The 25,074-nt window shown below is 37.3% G+C and overlaps 1 protein-coding gene across 4 annotated transcripts in view; it reads left to right on the top strand.

Annotated features, from left to right (window-relative positions):
* LOC134540823 (alpha-1,3-mannosyl-glycoprotein 4-beta-N-acetylglucosaminyltransferase A-like) overlaps window positions 1-25,074 on the top strand; it is an 87,085-nt gene that overhangs the window by 38,659 nt on the left and 23,352 nt on the right. For all 4 annotated transcript variants that reach the window (XM_063383852.1, XM_063383862.1, XM_063383844.1 and 1 more), the window contains 5 exons: window positions 1,485-1,795; window positions 7,362-7,492; window positions 9,100-9,207; window positions 15,718-15,914; window positions 17,063-17,202. In XM_063383852.1, coding sequence (XP_063239922.1) covers window positions 1,485-1,795; window positions 7,362-7,492; window positions 9,100-9,207; window positions 15,718-15,914; window positions 17,063-17,202 — 887 coding nt within the window. The remainder of the gene's footprint in view (window positions 1-1,484; window positions 1,796-7,361; window positions 7,493-9,099; window positions 9,208-15,717; window positions 15,915-17,062; window positions 17,203-25,074) is intronic.

Raw genomic sequence — 25,074 nt, 5'->3', positions numbered from 1 at the left:
TTCTAGAAGCATTAAGAACGAGAGACAGGTGAGACATGGGTACGGCACACCCTGTTGCCATTAAGTTATTTTTCATGCCTCAAGTTAGTGTGGTGTTGGGAAAACCCAGCACGTAGGCACGTAACTGCACAGCAGGGGAGTAGAACGCTCGCTGGGCGCTGTCTCACTAGCCAACCAGGACAAACCATGCAGAGGTGTATTTGGCGTTCCAGACTTTCAGAGAATAATTTTAGCGGCATATTATTCCCTATATGATCATGTACCTGGTTCTATATTGTGATTGGCTGGTTGGCCGGCCCCCAGGGTTGCTTCCCTTTGTTTCCAACTTTGTAAGGAAGGCAACTTGGTTGTTAGGTATTTTTCACTTGATTGTCGCAGTATATGGTGGTAACTTGCCGAATATTGTTTTGGGAACGTAACGAGATAATTTAATGGCCAGGTCGAGTTTTATCATAACAAAGTTACATTTTTGTGTGTAAAAATAAAAGTTATTTGCAAAAAACATAACACAGTCAAGATTTGAATAATATTAAAAATAAAACCATTGAATAATGATAGAACTTCCCTCAGAAAACAGTGGTTCCTCGTAGTCGTACTTTGTAATCATAGTAGCAGTATCTCGATGTGGACCCTCTTCTTCTGCATGTCGATGATCTCAGCCTTGCGTAGTTCTGTCATTGTGTTTTCTGGCTGTATTAGCTGGATGTAGTTGATGACCCTCTGCTTGGTTTTGACGGTAGTCACATCAAGTTGTATTTGACCATTATGGTCTCTTCCAATATTTAATTATATGTTTTTTGTATTAATATTTAACCTCTTCTGTAGTTTGTCAGTCCTTTTTAAAAATTATTTCACTTGAACATTCATGCATTTGTTTGCAGCACTCAAATATCTGGACATTATTTATTATTTGAAAATTCTAGTAAAAATACATTAAATCTCTTATCACAGAATACTTCCTATGACTTCTGGTTCAACCTTCTTCACACAAAAACGATGATACTTAGAAACTAGGTACATTGCAATTATAATATTGCACGTAAGGCTATTCAACAGTTCCTTCGCCAGTGATCAATAACTTATTTAGAAAACACTGTTTTGACTCTGTTAAAGCTAACTTTTCATTTTACAACCAAAACATTAGCATTTGCTTACAATGAACAATTTTTATCATATTTGACAACATTTAATTAATATAATATAAGTGGCCTTACAACTGTAAAATTAAAATTTTGACAGCACTGGAAAATTTACAACCGTGACAATATTTGTCTGCCTCTATTGGTGAGGATATCAGTTGGTTTTTTTCTTGTTGGCAGCAGCGTACTATATTAGAATATACTCAAACTTACAGGGATGCTAGCATAAAAATAGTTAAAATGAAAACCTTTCATACTTATAATTTTTTTTTTTTGTGAAGGGAGGGGATCAGGTTAGTTTGAAGGAGGAGGATAAGTGTTACAATGTGACTGTGGTGCTGGCAGGTTCCGGGACCAGGTGGAGTCGGGCCTGATAGAGGTGATCTCTCCGCCGGCGTCCTACTACCCCGACCTGGACAGCCTGCAGCAGACGCTGGGGGACCCTCTGGAGAGGGTGCGCTGGCGCACCAAGCAGAACCTCGACTTTGCCTTCCTCATGATGTACGCCCAGCCCAAGGGCACCTTCTACGTGCAGCTGGAGGACGACATCCTCGCTAAGAAGAACTTCATTTCCACCATGAAGAGCTACGCGCTGCAGAAGATCGCCGACAAGTCCCCGTGGTTCGTGCTCGAGTTTTCCCAGTTGGGTTTCATCGGTGAGGCGTTTTGAATGTATTTTTAAGCTTCCTAGCTGTTGGCGACTGTTCGAATGCTACCAAAAACTCTCAACCCCCATTCGCAAGGAGCCCAACTATTCTGATTTCAGTTTTCCTGACTTCCAGAAATCACTCCACTCAAAAGCTTGTCTGGTTCCTTTACCAAAGTCCAATTACCAATTCCTTGTTGATATCATAAATTTATGTTGTTGAATTTATTTGTATTTTATTGTCTATGAGACTTAGATATCTCTCTATATAAATAAAAATGTAAATGTTCATTCGTTCATAATCTTAAATCTCAGAAAGTTCTTCGCCGATTGCTTTGAAATTCGTACACAACATTGCATTTGAATATTCATGTGATTTTATATACCTATGTCATACCTGTGACAGGTAAAAAGATAGATAAACATATAGATAGGTTATATATATATATATAATGAAAGTTTGTGTTTTCGTCTTCTGTTTTGTAAATATAAATACATATATAGATATGAGTTATAAACATAGAGAGATAGATATAGAGAGCTGTAGAGGGATATAGGTAGATAGGCAGATGAATTGAGGTATAGATACATAGGGAGATATAGAGAGAGTGATATGGAGATATATGGATAGAGATATTATATATATATATAGAGAGTGAGGGAGAGACAGAGAGGGAGAGAAAGGTATATAGAGATTATTATTAGAGATGTACGAACCTGCAAATTTTTAAGTCGAGTCGAGTCGAATTATACAATAATTAGTTCGAGTCGATTCGAGTCGAGTTTGTAGATCATAAATTCAAGTCGAGTCGATTCGAGTCTGAATTTTTATTTGAATCTTTGACACTTAAGTTGAGCTTGAATATTTGAACTTTACTGCTAAGAGTCCTTAGACTGGCCCACGTAATCAAATATATTTAAAATACAAGTATTAAGTAATACAAATAATTCATTTAGAATAAATTCTTAACTGATATAATACAATTCAATAATTGAGGTATAGAGCATAGAAAAAAGTATTTTTTGAATTTTTAAATTTTATTTAACAAATATTGCCCAACTATGAAAATTAAAAAATTTGATATCTCCTAAAGTATTTGGAATTTCTTATATCTGCCGGCTTTAATGAAAAGAGGAATTTAAAGAGCATATAATTAAAGTATTTTCAGAATTTTTAAATTTTATTTAACAAATATCGCCCAACTATGAAAATTAAAAAATTCGATATCTCATAAATTATTTGGAATTTCTTATATCTGCCGCCTTTAATGAAAAGAGGAATTTAAAGAGCATATAATTAAAGTATTTTCAGATTTTAACATTTTTTTTCGCAAATACCGCTCAACTACATATTTACCTTATTTTGGACCGAACGAGTTAGCTGCGGCCTGCAGCATTCACGAGTCAATAAAAAAATGAATATAATTTAAGGCTAGACTACAAATGATTTAGCACAGAAAATAGCACACGCACAGAAAATAGAAACGAAGTTTTTGAATTGCGCCACCTACACTCGAGCACAGCATACGCACGGGAAAATAGCACAGGATCGACGCACAGAAAGTTGACCAACTTTTAATATTTTCTGTGCGTGTGCGCTGTGCGCTACTCGCTGACCAATGAAAACTCGGTTACCACCGAGGTCATGCGCAATTGTAAATGTTAAATGCGTACGTAATTTGACTAGACTTGTACATTATTGTTTTGATATTAGGCGCGGGAAGTTAAATAGTCTCCTTCAATTTCAACATGAATGAAGACACTAATTTCGACATAAGTTTAGTTTGCCTGGTTGAAAGCAAACCAATTTTGGTAAATATGTAGGTAGTGTAGCGGAATTTGCGAGAAAAAAAATGTTAAAAATCCGAAAATACTTTTATTATATGCTCTTTTACTTCCTCTTTTCATTAAACCCGGCGGAGATAAATTCCAAATACTTTAGGAGATATCGCCGTTTTTATTTTGCAATACAAGACCTGTACTATCATTCGAACGTCACATTTTTTTTATTTTGCCGTGTGTTCGTGAATGCCTAATTAATTAAAATGGTTGATTAGGTCACGTCAGTTACATTATAAATACTTTCAAACTAAACGGACATTAAAAATAATATGAATTAATTTTAATGATTGTTTAGTTTTAAAGTATTTATAATGTAACTGACCTGACCTTGGTATTATATTATTCAATAAATTACCATCAGTTCTAAAAAATATGGACCAATATAATTTATTTAAAAAGGAATTATTTCTTTATTTAGCACATAAGGCTCTTTATAATATAGACGATTATGAACAGTAGGTAGCTTCGTAATTTTTTTTTTATGTATGACTTTTCTTTTATATATAATATATAATAGGTGCTTATTCATGGAAGATCAGCTGTTATATTATTTTAATTTTTTAATGCTTTTAATACTGTTCTTGTACCTGTTTGTGTGTTTGTATTTATGTTTATTTGTATTTTTTTTTTTACATATTCTATACCATTGTATGGTCTATTGAATGAAATAAAAAATCAAATCAAATCAAAACAAACCGGTACAAAGGATGAACAGTAGGAACTCACGTAATTTTTTTTAAATTTATTACTTGCGCAACAATATTCAAATAACAAATAAAACATTAAAATTTGAAACGTTAAAAACTCACCTAAGTTAGAGGCAGGTAAACAATGGTGAACGCCGCAAGAAAAAAAAAATTTCATACTCGTAAACAAGAAACAATAATAAATGCCGCATGAATACACAGGTATTGTGATGAAAATTAAAAAATTTGATATCTCCTAAAGTATTTGGAATTTCTTATCTCCGCCGGGTTTAATGAAAAGAGGAAGTTAAAGAGCATAGAATAAAAGTATTTTCGGAATTTTTAAATTTTCTTTAACAAATATCGTCCAACTATGAAAATTAAAAAATTCGATATCTCCTAAAGTATTTCGAATTTCTTATCTCCGCTGGGTTTAATGAAAAGAGGAAGTGAAAGAGCATATAGGTAATAAAAGTATTTTCTGATTTTTAACATTTTTTTCCCCCAAATACAGCTACTCTACATATTTACCCCAATTTTATTTGATAAAACCCTGGCAGGGTTCAAAAATGCATGGCAGGCGATCGTTGATGCCTTGTGCGAACAAGTTCATATCAACTATAATTATTCTGTAAATGAATAAAATTACCTTACAAGGCGTCATATATTTTAATTCAGTGTTTCACATTATTTTTATGTCAGTTTACCTTAATGGCGCCAAAACGACATATTTTCATTTAGTGTTGTTTACATTTTTTAGTTATATAGTTACGATTTTTATAGCATTTTAGAAGTACAGATAGAAAGTTCCTGTGCAGAAAAAAGTGTTAAATACGTAAACATGCCATAGGCTACAATGTAAAGGTCTGTAACATCGTACCCTTTCGAAGGATACTCTGTTTAAGGTTAGAAGTGTACGATTGTCCAGAGACCTGGAGGGAAATTGTGATTTTTGATACCTTAAACCAAATTCATTTCATTTCCATTCATCTCACATAGCGCGCGCAACACAAATAAACATATATATCAGCTGTTTTCCTCTGACAAGGCTACCAATTTTTCCTTCGCTGCACTTCCTTTAATTTTCGTAAATATTTTGTATAAACTTCCGATTTCTCTGTGCGTGTGTTATTTAATTGTAGGTTGAAGTTCTGTGCTGTGCGTGTGCCCTGTGCGAGTGCGTGTGCTATTTTCTGTGCTAAATCATTTGTAGGCTAGCCTTTAGGCTTGTTGGCGCGAAGGTTAGGTTACGTTTCACACAATCATTAGAACATTTTTGAAAACTTTCACTTATGGGAAGTGTAAGGCCGTGCTACAATTAACGCAACATTACAATAAACGTTCCCATAACAAATATAATACATTTAAAGATTATTGCTACAACACTAACGCCGTTACGTTGCCGGCCAATCGCAAGCTGGCACTTCCAACCAATCCATGCTTTTGTATTTGTATCTATTAAATAGTTACACTTTATAAAATACTTTATACTTCATAATTAATTTTAACTTGCCACTTAACTTGGATAGCAAACAATTATACAAAATGCAATCTCGCCGAACGTAATAGTGTAAACAAACACGGAAAAAAAATTCATGTTCGCCAACCTACACTTCCTAAAATTAGTGGAGCTAAGTTGTTTTTTTTAACTGCCATTTCGTGATTGGTGGCGTATCAGTCGCAAACATGCGCTCTGTAACACAAATATAACGCTACCGTTAATTTATTATTGTAACGTTGCGCCGATTGTAGCACGGATTTACTAAAAAAAAAAGTAATATTTGGGCCGATATTATGATTATAAAATTTTATTCGTGTTTTGTTTATTAAAAATGTGTTCGTCTTCTTTGCCATGTGGTCACACCTGTTAAGCTGGCAATATGTAAAACTAAAATATAAATAATATGGCCGATTGTCGTCATTGTTTGTAAGTACGTGTTTCGGTCTTACGTACGTATTTTTAGTGTCGGCCGAAGTCACGTAAGGAGATATTAAGAATTGTAATTCAATTTTATTATATTTTATCATCGAGTTTTACCCAATTTCCTTTCGAGTTTCGCCCCGTCGAGTAAAATAAACTCGAATGCCGAGCCGAGCTGATGCTACTCGCTCGACTCGACTCAAATTTTCGAGTCTCGGCCCATCACTAATTATTATGTATAAAAAAATATAGTGAGATTTATAGATGGATATATATAGAGAGTTAGAGTTAGAAAGATAGAGATAGAGAGAAATGCTTTCCATATGTCTACCTACTTCAAACAAGTGACAGAAAATTTAAAGAGGCTTAGAACACATGCCAGGCATTAGCTATGTGTAAATAAAATTAATAATCACTCTCTCTGCTGCAGGCAGACATAGCACAGCTTAAGTACTGCTCGGGGTTTGGGTTTGACGTAGCTAGATCTAGAATGTTCTCTGTAACTGAGAGTGGTCAGAATGAAGTGAGAGACCTTAAAAATGTGCCCGGTAGATTTTGTTGTCTGGTAAATTGTTGACTGGTTTAGAATATTACAGGTTTGACATCTTGTATTGTTATCCCAGACTTCTGGTGGTCAAATTTCATAGGCCCTTTGTGTTGAAAAACCAATGAATATGGTCTATGGACTATGATTATGGACTATGATATAAAACCCCATACATAAGAAGTATGTTACAGATACAGAATATATTGCACAGTGGCCAGAATTAGATTTCTAACCGTATGTAGATGTATAAATGGGTTTTGTTCCAACAGTTCAATGTGCCTTGTCTTAAGAAGGGTTGTAGGATCAAATAGTCTAATACTTAGTCTACTTTGTAAGACTTTTTATTTATATTTATGGCATAAAAAATTAACTTACAAGTTTTTGATAAAAATTTTTTCATTATAATGTGATTGCTAAGGTTCATGTAAACTTGTTTGTCAGGTGCAGAGTGAGAGTCTGTTACATGTCTGTTAATGCTTTGTGTGGACAGTCACGCCAGTGGCTGTAACCGCCAGTCACGTTCGTTTCCTGGGTCTCACTGCTAATTATTTAAGGGTTCAGTGTGCCGCACTGTTCTCAGGAAAGATGTTCAAGTGTGTGCAGTTGCCGTGGCTCATCCAGTTCTTCCTCATGTTCTACAACGACAAGCCTGTGGACTGGCTGCTGGACCACCTCATACAGTCCAAGGTCTGCAGGTTCGACAAGGACGCGGTAAGCATTCTGTAAACTCTGTGAATTAGTGAATCATTTCTCATGAACTTCTATTTTGTTATGATAATGGTAAAAATATATTTATATTCATCTTCTACATATTTTCTCATCAATGACTTACAACTAACCAATGGATTCACATATCACAATAGACTTTTTTTTTTAATTTTAAAGGGTTATTTGATGTAATAGTCAAGAAATGTCAAAAAAATGTTTTGTATTGAAACTTGAACGTGTTGTACAAAGTGCAAGAACATTGTACGATCTCAACAATTTTCCATATGGTCGTGTCTGGATGCATAGATTGACACTTCTACTGATAAACTGTCAATGTTGGAATTAGAAATTTGTTACTGTGAATGTGTATTCACATTTTACCCAAATTTTTACACTTCAGTTTTTAATATGCATTATGAGATGTAAAGTTTGTTCAATTGGGTTGATTTTAACTTTTAATCTCCTGGTTAAATTTAAAGTAAGCAGAGTGGCGAACAGGAATTAGATATCTGAGGTCAAAATGCCCAATCAGGAGTTGCGAGGGAAAATAATCACCATCTTCATAAACAAGAGCCTTAACGTAGGTACCTAATAGTTATGGTGCTCACTAAGGAAAATATAAATATTCAAGAACTGCTTTCAGGAAAAAAATATTACAATTTATTAGTATATGGTATGTCTATTTTGAATGTAGAAATGTAAACTATGCAAGATAATAATGTAATTCTTAAGCACTATGCTATTATTGTTATATTCAATTTTTGTTCTTTAAATTATCTTAGGTTTTAAAGAAAAAACAATCTTCATGATTAAAAATAGGATTTTTTTTAGCTATTGTATTTATCTGTGTATGGGTTACACATTTTATGCTGAATTTTAGATTAAAAAATGTAGTGCTATCCTTATGCAAGTTCTTTACTTATTGAATATGTACGTAAATAACTAACCTTTGTTGGTTTTTAAAAAATATAACTCCACGAGTAAGTATGATTTGTTAAATGTTGAAGGATGGTTATACTATGTAATGGAATATATTCTGCAGGGGCTTATGCGGAGGAGGGGGATTGGAGGGCGGCAGGGCCGATGCGTCCATATAGGCGAACTAGGCAACTGCCTAGGGCGCCAAGTAGCTGGGGGCGGCACAGCACGACACATAACAGCTGATACAATATGTTTAAAGATTATCGAAACTAGATGAAAAGGGATTTTTGTAACAGTTTGGAATGTTTATATTGATATAAGTAATTATTCAAAGTCCACGGTGACCTGTTTATGATTTGTAATAAGTAAAAAAGTAAAAAAAACACATGCCTGCTTACATTTCATTGTTGACATAATATTAGGCTTACGTGATGTATTTTGAGGCAAGGAAAATTTTGTTGGGGTGTCCGGCCGGGGGGGATTAAGGTTTTCGCCTAGGGCGCCAATTTACCTTGCACCGACCCTGGAGGGGGGGGGGGGGTAGAGAATTTGAAAACCCTCTCCCCCATAACCATAAAAAAATTCCACTTAACTCCTGGTATGATATTATTTTTTGTTTAGCTATGCTAAGGTGTGGTATTAATTGGGAAGTAATGTTAGTATAGTAAAAATATATTATTTTGTTACAGAAATTTTGTAAAGAAGCCAAGGCTAAGTTGTGGGTAGCCTACAATTCATCGTTGTTTCAACATGTTGGTCTTCATTCGTCACTCAAGGGGAAAGTTCAAAGGCTACAGGTAGGTAGTTAAAACTATGCAGTTTATTATTTAATTAAAGTCAAATTGTTTTTATTGAAGGTTGTAAAATGCTCATGTTTATTATTTGCACGTGGGATCATTTTAAAGTATGTCATTAGGGGCCACTGTAGCAGTTCACTTGCCTGCTGCAAAGGTCATTTGGGTTTTATTCCTGATGAGGTTGAACCCGGTTTATTCGTAATTGGGAAATGTGGCTTAGGTTTAAGTGAGTGGGGGAGTTTACTCAGGGTAATGTCACTTCCCCCACCAAATAATTCCGTTAGGATTCCATTCTCTCACCCCTTAGTGTGTTCATGAATCTTGATTTTGACAAAATTATAAGCCATTGCATTCATTTCAAAGGCTTTTGTATTTAAAAGTGAATCATACTTTTTTTTTTGTCAGTTTTGTAGAAAACACTCAGATTCTGGGCAGCATGTTTGAAAATCATATCATTAAGATTAAGTTAACTTGTCAATTGACATTGCCCGGAGCTTCGCCCCCACAGAGCTCAATATGTCCCCACCCATCACACCCCTCCTATAATCATGACCCTTCGAACCTCCTGCCAGCGACGTATGTGTGACGTGTTTTAAATAGCTCATCACAAGTACCACAAACTACTGCAAGAGGGTGCAGTATAGTCAGTGCCTTGTTCCTTTATCAAATAATAATAAAACATATTATAAACTTTATTTCTTTTATCCCCAAGTGTACATGTTTTTTAAGGATCCCACAAAACATTCTACATGTGTATTTTATTTAAGTTACAACTCTGCAGCAATGGACCCGAACTTGGCGAAGGCCATATCAGTATTGAATTATTTTCCTAACTATAATCTTAATGCATAAATTCACAACATGTTTTTGGGAATGGAATAACCTGTCATAATTTTAGGAGTGCAATTCTGTTTTAATATTAATATGTTAACGGCACAAATAGGAATTACCTTATGGCCATTTCACTTTGGCGACAGACGGCTAGCGGCCTCGGCGACCATCACTCACCCCTGTCGCTTCACATTGCCGCCCGAGGTAAGACGCTTCAGAACTCCAAGGACTTCATCTTTGTGTCCCAACTGATAATCATTCTAACTTCTTTAATTAATTCAAATCGTTTTCTTTCAACCTCAAGAGTTTACCTCGGGGGCTCAACTGTTTAATCAATTTAATAGTAATCAGCTTGTGAGAGATCGTTCACCAACGTGAATCTTGTCTCCAACCATGAGGTGGCTCTGGACATCATGTAAACCAGTCATGCCATTAATCGTTTTTACATTTGTATCTTTTTGTTTAATTATCCATATGGGAGGCATGCGGCGCATATTCAATCTCAGTACCGCAATCTCGTGTTTACTCTGCGTTCGCCCACGTGTGCACGAGTCACTGTAAGCCGAGTTACTGTGGGACACCAATGAGAGCCCACTTCATTAGCATTTTTAACATGCCCGACACTGAGAGTGGGCCAGGGGCAGGTATCAGTGGTAATTATGCTTAGGGGGATACGAGTCACACTGCCACATGGAATACAATCTCTGCCAGGTCCATGCTCCTTAAACACAGTGGCACCCATTAATCGTTTAACTACTGTAAGCGAATCCCCAGACCACATCACAATTAATGTAAAACAATTAAATTACAATCGTTCACCAATACTCAATCATTTAAACTCAAAAGTAATCTTCTCAATTCATAAAAAATCACTAGTGAGTGTTTCTTACCATTACGAATGATTTAATTTTGGATTGTAAGTGTATTTCAGGCCAATATCTGTTTTTTAGAGGCAGCGTCATCTAGCTAGATTTATATGACTTGAGAAAATCTCTCATTTTCGTACTAGTGATTTTCATACTACATAGTGGTAAATACAAGGGATAAATGTAATCATTATGATGGACGGAACTGTCTAGTGTCCTTGACAGTGCTTGAAATGCGGAAAATATGCTGAATGCAGTGCAGTACTTACAGGAATAGGTATTTGTCAAAAATGTATCTGTATGCATTAGAAAAGAATGCAGTAAATACCACATGTAGTGTACTCAGAGCTAAGTATTGACAATCTTTAAAGGGAATTTTTTATGTAGGTCTGCACTGGTTACATTCTATGTTGTTCAAGATTTCATAACAGCTTCAGAAACACAAATACAGACATTTTTAACATGTACCTACTCCATTTATTTTGTCGACCTAAAGAAAACATTCTCAGTTTAGCAAAGAAAGCAAAAGAAAATTATGGCCTCAGAACTTTTTGAAATTGAAAGTAAAACTAAAATTTATTTCACTCTTTTGTTTTGTTTCGCCTGGTTCTTCGCATCAATGTATTGGTTAGATGTTACTTGAAAGTAAGCTAAAATGCCTTGGAATTATTTCCTGAATATTTTTAGTAAAACGTAAGTTCTTCGATGCTAATTTTCAGCATCATTACTCTGGTGATTTTTAATTTTTGTAAAATACAGTACGGACTGATTGATTGCTTTGCATTATTTGCAACGAGGGAAAGAAAGTGTTTGTGAAATACATTCACTTTACTGTATCAGACTTTAGCGATACTCGTGATTTAAAGTCATTTATAATTTTCTCTGCCTGCATAGGCGTCCCCGGGGGAAGGAAAAGGAGGGGGAGGGAATTCAATCCCCCTTATCCCTCGAAATAAATTCAAGAAAATTGTGAACGCTCATGTTATTCGAAGCTCATTGTCTAAAGTTTTGTATAACGTTTCTAAGCAGCCCAATTGGTAAGCAAACGTAAACAAAATAAAATTGCAGTGGTTGGTTCATGACTGGCCAGTTTCAATTCTCAAATCGTGGTGAGTGGTCTATGGACTAATCAGTACAACTCAACTTTGATTATTTTTTAAATTTTGCTTAACTGAATTGGACATTGGAGATCGCAACACTGTGACTTAATTTTGTACAAAACTACATAAAACTGTTAAAACATAAAACTGAAACTTGGTTTTCCACCTTAGATGAAACAGACCACACCACCACGGTGTGAAGTTGTGTTTGAGTCAGGAGCTCAGTGGCCTCAGCTCAATGCGTAAGTGTTTATATTCTGTAGATCGTTTGCTAGGTCGTTAAGTGGAGCGCACACATTTTAAAACTTTTTAATGTAGGCCCTGTGATCATTAGTACATAAACAAACATACTTATTTAACATATTAATGCTTATTTATATGATATTACATTTCAAAGCCTATCTTTGGAACACCTCTGCTAAAAATATTTCTAAATCGCGGTGTATGAAAGAAATTTTTAAGTTCAAAACTTTTTTTTTTTTTTTTAATTCTGTTTTACTGCACTTCAACCGTTAGTTGTTAACACCATTATAATCAAATTATATATCAATTGTATTATCTTGCCAGCATCAACTCAACTTATTATGGATAAGTTTGTAAAGTGCCTACTTAGGTCTGTTAGGTTAATTAATTAATTATTTTGGCAACAGTGGTAATAGTACTTTACTTCTTTTATGTAATTTTTTATTAGGTTTGTGTATGTATTTAAATATTGTATTATAATCATACTTGAGTGAATTGAAAGAAAACTTGCGTACTACAAACCTATGACAGCCCAGTTTTGAAAAATGAAATTTGCTACTATTCTATTTATTTACGTAAGAAATAAATAAATTCATTGGAATAAAATCAAAGGTTGAAGAGATTTTTATACTAAGTTAAGTTTTATTTGAGTTTAATGTTTTTTATTCAGCTAGGTTATTCAAAGATTACTGTGCTTATATATAACCTAACCTAACTAAAATATCACACATGTTCCCGAAGTTCCTGGTTAATGGAAATTTTTATTATTATGTTTGTAATTTTTTATTTTTAAGTAAGAAGGAATGCTATTTGTTGTTTTTATAGGTCATGTAATGAGCTTAACTCCCCTTCCTTTTAGAACAATATCTTTTATTTCACATCACCTTACATTTTCTATTCACTCGCCATTTACTCGCCATGCCACACACTCCTACCAACACTCCCACTCTCAACTTCCCTACCTATAACCTGCCGTCACCCGACCTATGTGAAAGGCCCGGGGGGTACCTGACGGGCGCTACGGGCGTCGCGGTGCTCTTGTTGTCCGGAGGGGCGCCAGGCTAGCGGGCTGCTAGGCCGTTGGTGTTGGGTCGTGGGTACTCTGCCCCCGCGTGCCCCGCCAGGTACACGGCTTGAATCTACCCTGAATGGTTCTCTCTTGACTGTGAAGGCCGCTCGGCCGTGTGGAGGACGGGAGACTCCGGAAAATTAGTATACACGAGTTGGTGAGAATTACCTTTAATCTAGTCCCGCTACAAACACTCTCACCAACACTTGGCGACGTCTAGCCGTTACACAATTAATACAGAAAAAACATAACGCTACGCGACATTAATGGTTACCGCGGCAGTCTCACGGGACGCGGGTCGATGCTCGCTGGAGACGGCCAGCGCCGAACATTAATGGGTGCAGGGGGTGCTCTATGAGCGGGCTCCTAAATTCGGCGAAACACTTACGTGTGTGCAGCCGGCAGGCATATGCACGGCGTCCTTAAGTAAAAACACTTTCGCTGGAGTCGGCCAGTACCGTACGTTTTGTGCTACGATACGTATCGCGGTATCACACTGAAGACGGTCGGGATAGGCCCGGCTCCGCAAAATACGCGCTGAGTCGACGTGGGCAGCGGTGAATTAACAAAAGGTTTTAATTTTAAAGATTTAGTACAGAATAAAAAGTAATAAAATGAAAGAAACTTGGATGCTGCCCACGGACACACGTCTGTTCCCGGCGCGGAGTGGTTCGAGACTGCCGGACATGGCCGCCTCGCAAGGAAGAGAAACTTTCTCTTCTTTGTGAGTCGGCGTCAAAAAACTTATATTAATTTAATTTACTATATTACCAGTTAAAACATGTTCCAGGTGCCCAATTAAAATGTAGCACCTGGTAATTGGTGCTTAAGGCTTAACAATAGTTTTAATGTATTTAATTATTTAAAATGTGACATCAAGTTGGCGACTGTAAATTTACTACCATGTTGTCCCACTGTGAATTGTTTTAGAGGGACTTCTCCTATTCCGACATTCACGGGCATTTTAATTAAGGCCAGTGGCCGCGGTGACTGTTAATTTGGTTTGTTGTCTATTGGGGTCACGCCCGAGGCGCTCGCCTGACTCAATCCGGCTGGGCAAGGGGCGCGCTCCGAAAACGGGATACGGTACTGGCGGTGCGGAGCACGGGCTTAAAGGCCATGGTCGGTACGACGTCAAACCTCACTACCAACCTTCCATTCCTACATGCAACACAGGTCACATTGTAGAATATAACATGGGAGAAAAGAAGTGTTATTGATGAAAAGTCTATGGTATCTCATATATTATATTAAAAATTAATTTTTACCATTGAGTTCTTCCTGGATGTCTATGCTGCTTTATTACATTGATACAATAACTCACTCTTCCATAGTGACAGGGTGAAGTGACAGTGGTAAGATACTGAACTCAAAATCCAAACAACACTGGTTCGAAGCCCATTCTGCAATTTTGATTTTATATTTCCTTAGATTCCAAAAATCATCTTTCCTGACCATTGGCCATGTTAGATTCCTTCTTCAGTTTAGGTACCTCTCTGGTTTTGATGAATATGTACAGTGAAACCTCGTTAATAAAAATCACGTTAATGCAAAACTCTCTTTAATATAAAGTGTTTTCACAGTCCCTAGAAATTACATGTGAGTTATAGGCGTTATAGCGCTACATAATTTAATACAAAATTTTGGTTAGTATGTAATACAAAGTTGTTCTTGTTCTAAAGGTAAACAATTGAATGTAGTAAAAGATGGTTATTACAAATATCCCAGAATAATGTAAAGAAATTATGTGAATTTCAACTAAAATAATACTGATGCTGTATTGTTTTGGTTCATTGTTGGTTGGGGGGAAAAGTTAAGAAGTTTTAATCTTCCAAAATGATGTCAATATTTTTTTGTAGGTAATTTATAAACATTTGCTTTATCCTTCTGTCTTTAATCCTTTAAAATGTACTACTTACAGTAAAAAAAAAAATATATTTTTTTTAAGCCTTATGTCTATCCAACTTAAAATTGTATTTTACATGTCCTAGAAAAAAATACTCATGGTGCTGTATAAAATAATGTGCAAGTTTTCTTGCAGAATATTCTGTTTTTTTTTTTTTTTTTTTTTTTTTTTTTTTTTTTTTTTTTTTTTTTTTTTTAGATGTGTTATGCATCTCCTAAACAAGAAAAGAATTTTTAATTTTATTTGAATTTGATTCATAAATTTTACAAAAAAATGTTATTACATTTTGTAATAGTATGGTTAATACACACAGTTATTTCCATTTTCAATGAACTTTCTATTGAAGAGACATTGAGCATAATAAAAAATGTATGTACTGTTTATTTGCAATGAAGTTTGCTATACAGTGATATGCATCCACATTTGGAGAAGAGTGGTTCTTTCACAGTTGTGACACAGAGACCAGTGGTGATAAAACATTAATATTGTTTTCAGGACAAGAGATTTGGGAAATTGACACTGTTTTACCCACACTTGAACAATCCCGAGGCAGATGTGACATCTACCATCCCGCACTACAAACAGTATGCTCTGGTGGAGGCATACAGGGGTGAAACTTTCTTCTGGGGTTATCAGCCTACGAAAGGGGACCACATCACCTTCACATTCAAGTCTCCACAGCATCTCAGGCGGTGAGTGACTCTGTGATGAGTTATCACCACATTCAGGTTTTCTTTGATACACCAATGACCTATGAGAGAGATTTTGTTTTCTGCTTGCGAATATTGTAATGAAGACTTAAAAACTTCATCTATTCGTATATTGTATTTTAAAAACTACATGTTCTGTAGCCTAAAGAAAATATCATTATTTCACTTTCATGTGTGTGTTTTTTCTTAATGTTTTCCTATATTTGATTTATGTTCCACTAACCTCATTATCTTTTCTTATGATATAAGTAACTCATACATTCTTCCTGCTGTATCTTACACACTTTTAACATCTGTATCAAAACAAACTCTTTTTTTTTAATTGCCTCGGACTCTATTTGTTGATCTGAAATTATTCTTCATTGATAACGTGCTAGTCTACTCTCTTCTCTGGTTCAGTCATATAGCATGAAAGTGCCAACCAAGGTAGCCATGGCTATTGTAAAACATTGAACCTGCATGCAGGTTTTATTCATGCTCCCACTATCCTCATTCTGTTTTCCCACAATTTCTCCAGATCACTCCAGGCAAATGCTGGAATGGATGTTACTGTAGTTCTTGGCTTATTGATTACTTATCAATTTTTCCTGTACTGATTGTTGCTGAGGCGTTTGTAAGGTCAGCAAAATTGTGCTCTGGAGCAATCTGCTGAAACTCTCAGTACTGATTAATTATGAGTCATGTTCTCATGTAAAATCCCCATGCGAAGTAAAGCAATGACCTATGAGTAGAGACAACATTTTATGTTTTTATTTTCAGGCCAATTTTGTTTTTAATATAGGAGATATTTCCAACTTTTTGGAACAAATAAAATAAATATGCTAAGTGTTTTTGTGTTTGAAAAGTATTCTAAGGTCGTAATGTAAAAATGTGTTACAAATTTCATGTTAAATAAATTACTTTTATTTTATTTAATTATTAATAGATTAGGTATTTGTCATTAGGGTTAAGTTTTGATTTAAAATGCTGTCAGTTTTACGATTTTAATCACATTTCGGTGCTTTGTGGTATATTTACTTGAATTTTGGCGTTATATGGTGTACTGACATTTTATCGCATTTCACCATATACTGTAAGTAATATTGTCCCTACCAATGAGTAACAAAGTTTTTTTTTGTTTTGTTTTATAGTTACATGTTTGGTAGTGGGAACACCGAGCATCCGTCTGACATTATTCATAACACCACAGTGGAGGTGATGCCAGATTTAAGCCAGAACAACATGAACTTGAATAAGTACACCATCACCAGTGACGGCTTCTGCATCATTGGTAAGCGAGTCTTCATAAACCCATCTAGTCCGTCTTGCTGTATTTGAAAGCGTTGAGTTGGCTTTATTTTATCATGGTATGGCATTTTGTGGGAAAGGAAAGTATGTTCTGTATGTATTACTCAATAATTTTCAGTCCTTGTGGCAAGCCTAGATTCCCCCTCTAGCCAGCGATTCGGCATCGCTTGCGATGTGACTTCAAAGGTTAGATAAGTTGATTCAAGTTTCGTATGTAAGTGTGCAGTGAACTCGGTACTTCACAAAACATGTGGATGATCTCCAAGTCAAACCCAGTGCCTCGTGTACACTGAAACAGAGTTAGTTTATGCCCAAAGACTTATGTTCTCAGTTTCTGTCTTGTGTGTGTTTGTACAATTGATTGTTCTCTGTGACCGTCTTGAACAGGGATGTGACCTGTGTGTGACAGTAAATGCAGCCAATGAATATTTTTCAAATGCTTAAGTATATACAGGACAGCAGAGGCTAGCTTGCTGGTTGAATATTGCAGGGGTTGACAAGGTCCCTTTTGCTTGTAAATTTAATATTCATTGTAAATACATAAAGAAAAAGATCTTACATGGATAGGGGACATCTCACAGTAAAATAAAGCTCGTGTGGTTTTTCTTGCATGATTGGACATAAAACTATATTTATATTTTTGATTTCTACCCACAGTATAAGCTGTAAATGGTAAGTGCTGTAAAAAAAACAACAATGCACATAAACTTAAATACTTAAATAACAAGAACATGACTACTAGATTTTGTATTTTCTTTATTTATTTTCATACACTAGCCACACATATTCATAGCTCTTGTCCATCATCATGCCTACTACCCACTCTCTATAGTCCTGCCAACCTGGCCCTACTTACAGTCTCTCTGTGCAGTCACTTTCCCTACACTTATACACTACACTCCCTCTTCTCTTAAAACTAACAACACAGTACAACACTAATACCAGCAACTCCAATGCAGAACTCATGCCTTACCATGTCAAATACCATACTTATAAATCAAGCCTATCTGGAGCCTTGACCATCCTGCCAGAACGCCTGACTACACCCCTTTGTGGTAGCTCGTGGGAGAATCCTTGGGAAGGTGGAGCAGGTGTGCTACCAGTACCCCATCCTCGGAAGGGCGAAGCAGGCGTACTGCTATCCCTACTACTTGACCTCCTTTCTCTAGTGGGCGAGCTGCTACCACTTCTCTCACTGCTCCCTATCTTCTCTAACACACTACTGTGAGGAGGAGAGTGTTTTATCCCAGTACCACACTTCCCCGCCAAGTCTAGTGTGGGAGGGCCAACCGGGCCTCTAGCTGACGGAGACCCAGGATGATGCTCCTCGGTCAATTGTGACTTCCACAGTTGGTCTACATGAACCACTCTCCGGCGCTGTTCTCTATCCTGCAACACTAGGTATGTCATGGGACTTAAGATTTTCACCACCTGACCTGGAAACCATTTTTGTCCCTTTGCTTTTACACCTTGTACCCAGACCTTTTCCCCTGACACATAGAGTGGTGCTGGATGTCGAGATCCCTGTCTACTCTGTTGCCTTTTCATCTCCTTTGCCGCCGTTTTCCAGTGTGGTTTTAACATCGTAAGCCGTGTGCGAGGTTTATGTTTGAACATGATTTTTGCTGGACTCTGCTTGGTTACGGAACATGGAGTATTCTGATATGCAAATAGAAAATTTTGCAATCTGTGTTGCATGTCAACTGACCTGCATTTGACTGCATTTTTTGTTGTCGATAACCTGTTTTTTTTTTAGTTTTGTTTAAGGGTTTGCACCGCCCTTTCGGCTAACCCGTTAGATTGTGGGTGGTACAGTGGACTTTTCATTTCCCGAATGCCATTTGCTCGACAAAAGGTACTAAATTCTCCCGAATTAAACGGTGGCCCATTGTCAGACACTAGAGTCAATGGTATTCCAAAAATGGTGAAGCAAGATCGTAGCCTTTCAATGACACAAACTGCAGTTGTTTTCTGCATTACTCAAGCTTCAATCCATTTGGAAAACTGATCACACAAAATCAACATTGTTACTCCTTCATGTTCCGCAAAATCCACGTGGATCCTCTCCCATACCTCAGAAGTGTCAGGCCACGTCACTGTTGGAATATCATTCCTCACATTCATCACACTCTGACAAGCTTCACATCTCTCCACTGTTTGTTTTATGTCATCGTCTAAAGTGGGCTACCATACCATAGAACGAGCCAGCATTTTCATCCGTACGATACCTGGGTGTTCAGCATGTGGGAGTTTCATAACTTTGTGATGAAGCCCGAATGGGATAACAACCCGATCACCCCAGGTTAAACATCCCTCTTGACAAGCTAACTCCAGCCTCCTACGAAAAAAGGTCTTCATGTTTATGTCAACAACGCTATTAGGCCAACCTGATCTTGTTGCATTCAATACTCTGGACAGTACTGGGTCAACTTTTGTAGCTTCTGCCACTGCCTGCGCATCAACCGGGCTAGTCAAGGTTACACTGAACGAATACACCCCTTCCTCTACTGCATTCAACACTGGCAAACGGGACAGGGCATCCGCATTTGCCATCAGAGACCCCCTTCTATACTCTATCACATAGTTATATGATGCTAGTATGACCGCCCAACGCTGTAATCTAGTATTGGCTAATGTAGGGATCCCCTGATCATGTCCCGAAAGCCTTCATAAGGGTTGGTGGTCTGTGAGCAATGTAAATTTCTGTCCATACAAATATTTGTGAAATCGTTTTACGGCAAATATAATGGCCAATGCCTCTCTATCTATTTGGGAGTAGTTTTGCTCTGCCTTGGATAAGGTGCTGGAAGCAAAGACTACTGGTTTTTCTTCTCTGTTTACCCGGTGACTCAAGACCGCTCCTACTCCGTAAGGTGAGGCATCACAAGCCACTACTATCGGTAGGGTCGGATCAAAGTGCGTTAGCAATGTTGCCGATGTTAGTGCTTGTTTGGACCACTCAAATGCTGTTTGACACTCCTCAGTCCAATTCCATACCCTGTTTGACTGTGTCAGCTCGTAGAGGGGTTTTAGCTTACTTGACAACATTGGGAAGAATTTGTGGTAGAATTGTATCAGTCCTAGAAATGATCTTAGCTGCTCTACATTGTTAGGCATCGCTACCCTTTCCACCGCCTCAACCTTCTGAGGGGTTGGATGCACACCATCTACGTCCAATCTATGCCCTAAATATTCTACTGATTCCTTAAAGAACTGGCACTTTGACATATTGACCTTAATGTTAAAGCTACTGATACGCTCTAACACTTGTTCTACCTTATGTTTACAATCTTCATATGACTTACATATAATCAAGACATCATCAATATAACACATCACCCCCTCCAACCCTTGTAACACCCTATCCATCACAGACTGGAAGATTGCAGGTGCACTTGCAACACCGTATGGTAGACGAGTCCATTGAAAGAGACCCAGGTGTGTGTTTATTGTGAGGTATTTCCTAGATTTCTGCCCAACTTCTAGTTTCTGATAGGCATTACTGAGGTCCAGCACAGTAAATATCTGTCCTCCAGCCAACTTTGCAAAAACATCATCTAGCCTTGGCAGTGGATACAAATCTACATTTAAAACTTTGTATAATGACACCTTGCAATAAACACACAGCCGAAAAGCCCCAGATTTCTTTCTCACCATTACAATTGGACTCGCCCACTCACTGTGTTTCACTGGCACAATTTTTCCTAATTTCTGCAGGTCCCTCAGTTGGTCTTCCACTTGCTGTTTCAATGCACAAGGTACTGAGTAGGCTTTGTGAAAGACAGGTGTTACATCCTTCTTTAGCACTAGGTGCGCCTGGAACTGTTGTATAGCACTCGTCGACTTCTCTTCAAATATTACCGGAAACTATTCTTGTAGTTCTTGTTCCCAGGACTTCGTTGTCAGCCCTACAGTTTTGTTTACACTGGCACTGCTATTCGGAGGTGTCAGTGCTTCCTCCCTAATGATCTTATCTGCACCCATACACAACTGTTTTCTCCAGTGGGGTAATATTTTATCTAGCCAGTCTCTACCTAAAAGTGGGGCCGTTTTTCGGCGCGATGCTGTCACTACAAGAGGCAAACTGTGCTGTTGTCCATTTTCGCCTACCACATTTACTTGGATTTTGCCTACTACTTTCAAACAATCTCCAGTGACCGCTTTAAGTGTCAAGTCACAGTGCTGCAACTTGACTTTGGGAAACATAGCCTTATATGTTGCTACTGACACAATGGACACACTTGCCCCACTATCGACTTCCATTTCTAACCTATGGTGATCAACCGAGACAACTACTGTGAGCGGATTATTCACAGCATTCATCTGCGCCCCTTTACCACGCACCTGTCTGTGCAGGTGTTTTATTACCACTGATCCCACTGATTCGTCACCGGAGATGTATGTTTTGATCACTTTATGTACTTGTTTACTCCGACATACTCGGGCTACGTGTCCTTTTTTTCCACACTGGAAACAACTCCAATTTATTGCTGGGCACCGCTCATGTGCGTGTTCCCGACCACAACGTGAGCACCGCGGTTTTTCTGTCGGTTTTACCTGCCTCGTTGCCTTGCCATGGCCTAAGGCGTGGACGTTCGATTGATAGATGCCTCGTGCGTTGTTTTCGTCTGGACGTCTCGTTGATAACTTGTTTACTGCATCTGCTGGTTGTAGTAGTTTCGTTTGTGAAGTAGCTAACTCCATGCTGAGTGCAATAGTACATGCCTTCTCGAAGTTGAGGTTCGGCTCAGTGAACAGTTTCCGTTGTGTCATGTCACAACTTAACCCACAAACAAGGCGATCACGCAGCGCATCGTTCAGAAACGTTCCAAAATCACATGGCTTTGCACACTTCTTAAGTTCCATGAAGTATTGCGACACCGATTCCATTGCCTGTTGGTCACGTTTGTGGAACTTATAGCGTTCAGCGATAATCATACGCGCCGGCGAAAAATGGCAGGTCAGCACTTCCACTAATACAACGAACTACTTTGATGTCGGAGCTGCCGAGAGAAGCACATTTTTCAAAATTTTGTACGTTTTTGCACCTACCAAGGTGATGAACAACGGCACATTGTCAAGGTCTTTTGTGTTGTTAACAAGAAAGAATTGTTCTAGTCGTTCTATGTATGACCCGAAATCTTCATTATCAGGATCAAATTCTCCGATGTGTCCTATCAACCGTATCGTTTCTGCTCGTTTTTTTTTTTGCCTTTTATATAACGTTTGTTTTTATTCTCGTCGCCAATTTTGTATTTTATTTATTTATTTTCATACACTAGCCACACATATTCACAGCTCTTGTCTATCATACCTACTACCCACTCTCTACAGTCCTGCCAACCTGGCCCTCACAGTCTCTCTGCACAGTCACTTTCCCTACACTTATACACTAAGCCTACACTAGACAATATAAACAACAATAAATAATTCAATACATAACATTTATATGAGATCATGTGATTACACTTGATGTCGGCCAGGACTACGCCCTCCCTAAGCACGATGTGCCTCGCCCCACTTCACCCCCTCCCAACACAACAACACCCTCTTTGGTCCAGCGTTTCAAACTTTCTGCTGACATGTGAGTGTTCTAGAGGTGGGTCAAAAAGTATCATCCTGATATTTTGTCACTGATACGCGCCTGTATCATGAACGGCAAACGAGTACACTTGAAAAGTATCAAGCACTTTAGTATCAGTTCAGAATTCGCCTGGAACAACACCACGGCCAATGTGCGCAGAACCCGATCGCAGATGACGGTCACTTGGGCGAAGCTTGTGAAAGGGGAGGGAGCAGGAACGACGAATAAGGGATAAAGAAGGGAAATAATGTAGGGGAGGAAGCGCAGGGGAAGGCGTTGAAGGAGAGGCGCAAAGCGAAATTGTTACGAGTCGTTTGGTTATTGTCCCACATCAAAGTACGCTCAGCGTGCACAGTCTCGTTCAATAATAAAACTAATGAAATTTTAATATTAAAAAGTACATTAATACAAGATATAATATTTATATTTGTGCACCTAACAGCTATGAAAATGCAAATAAATTCTCAGTTGACACTAATAACAGATGTAATCAACATATGGACTTTTTTTTCCAAAAACAATTAGTAACTAGTGTTTTCATACATTAAAAGATTACGATTTTATCAAAAATTAAAAATAAAAAAAAAACAGATACGTACATTAGTGAGCATACTATATCAATGTTTACGTTTCAAATGTTTCTTCAGATTAGTCAATGATGATTTATAACTCAGTTTTTGTTTACACAAATTACAATTAGCAAACTCATTATTTTCCGTAAAAAAATTCCACACAAATGAAGTCTTTTTCCTGCACTTATCCATTCCTTATTTCACTATAAAGATACCATAGAAAAGAGAGGGAGGGATAGAAAGGCCACTCTCTGAATAACAGCTAGAACACTATTTGCAGCGATGTTGTGGCCGTGCACAGTATTAACCGTATAAACATTGGTGGAAGAATGACCTAAGTAGCTATTTATGCTAAAACCACCTATGTCACAAGCTAGCATTACTATTGAAGTTTGCAATCACATCTACAGCATTAAGAGGGTGGAGAGTTTTCAGCTTCTCGACGTTTATTCTCTTTATCCATTCATTGTATACCGTTTCTTCGTAAACTGGGAAGCGGTGTCTAACCGCAAATTTATCATCGCAACCAGGCACACAGAATTTCGTACACGTGGCGGCATTGTATTTTAATTAATACGTATTTTTATACTCAATTTAACAATCTTACCTCAATGAAAATATGACCACTAATAATTGAATAAATAAACGCCAGATATTTTCCAGTTTCCACCTACGAAGCAATAAGCAAGTAGCACGCAAATAACCTAAAGTCCTAAACCAAAATACGAAAGAAAAATTGCCGCCATTACAAATGAGCCTTGGTAAGGTTAATTCTACTACAGGTTGGGAAGATCAATGTTATAAGTTTGGCACACTATTTGGTTTCTCCGCCAGGTAGCAGTAGTGTTCTATGAGGTGGTAATTTTCATCTGTTTCAATGCATTTAAATGGGCCGTTTGCATTTTTCAAAGTGAAATAACAATATGTGTAAAACTTCTCGGTTTGTTTTGAATTTAAAATTAGGATAGCTTAACTTTCATCTTTAAGTAGTTTTTAATTTAGTTTTTCAATATGCCTAAGTGTTGTTTTGTGCCCGGTTGCAAAACTGGATGTAGTAGAGAAAGTACGACGCAAGCATTAATTTTATTTAGGCTGTATCCGAATACTGGCCTAATGGATCCCTTAGCTAAGGGATCCACTAAAAGTGCATCGTAGTGGACGCGGCCATCTTTGTGTTGAATCCGAATTCTCACAAGGGATGCCGATGCATCCCTTCACGCATCCACTAATTCGAGATTTCTAGGGATGCGACACTCGCATCCACTAACGCGTCCCTACATCCATTAGCTTCGGAATCGGGTTTTATTTTGTTTGTGTATAATATTACTTCAGATTTTCAGCATAATATTTGTTTAAAACATTATAAGCGAAAGTGATAACTTAAACAGAGACAAATGAAGACGTTAATAAATATAATAAAAATACGAATTTAAACTTAAAGGATAATTCAAAACTCATAAGTATTTTTAAAGTTTACAATTTATAAAATGTATTTTATTTGGATCGCTAACATCTATAACATACACGTTACATTATTTTTTAATTGGTAGGTATTTATTATTTACGTTTTGCTGAATATTCGTAGATATTCCTACACAAAATGGCTGCGTGAACATTAGTACGACTGACAGTCAACAGGTGGTGCTAGTAGTAAAAGTATTCGGATACAATCCATCCATTAGAAATGCGTCCTCTACAT

Source organism: Bacillus rossius, chromosome 1 (genome assembly GCF_032445375.1).
Source record: "Bacillus rossius redtenbacheri isolate Brsri chromosome 1, Brsri_v3, whole genome shotgun sequence".
Lineage (NCBI taxonomy): Eukaryota > Metazoa > Arthropoda > Insecta > Phasmatodea > Bacillidae > Bacillus > Bacillus rossius.
The sequence above is the reverse complement of the archived record's forward strand: the minus strand, read 5'-3'. Positions and strand labels throughout refer to the sequence as shown.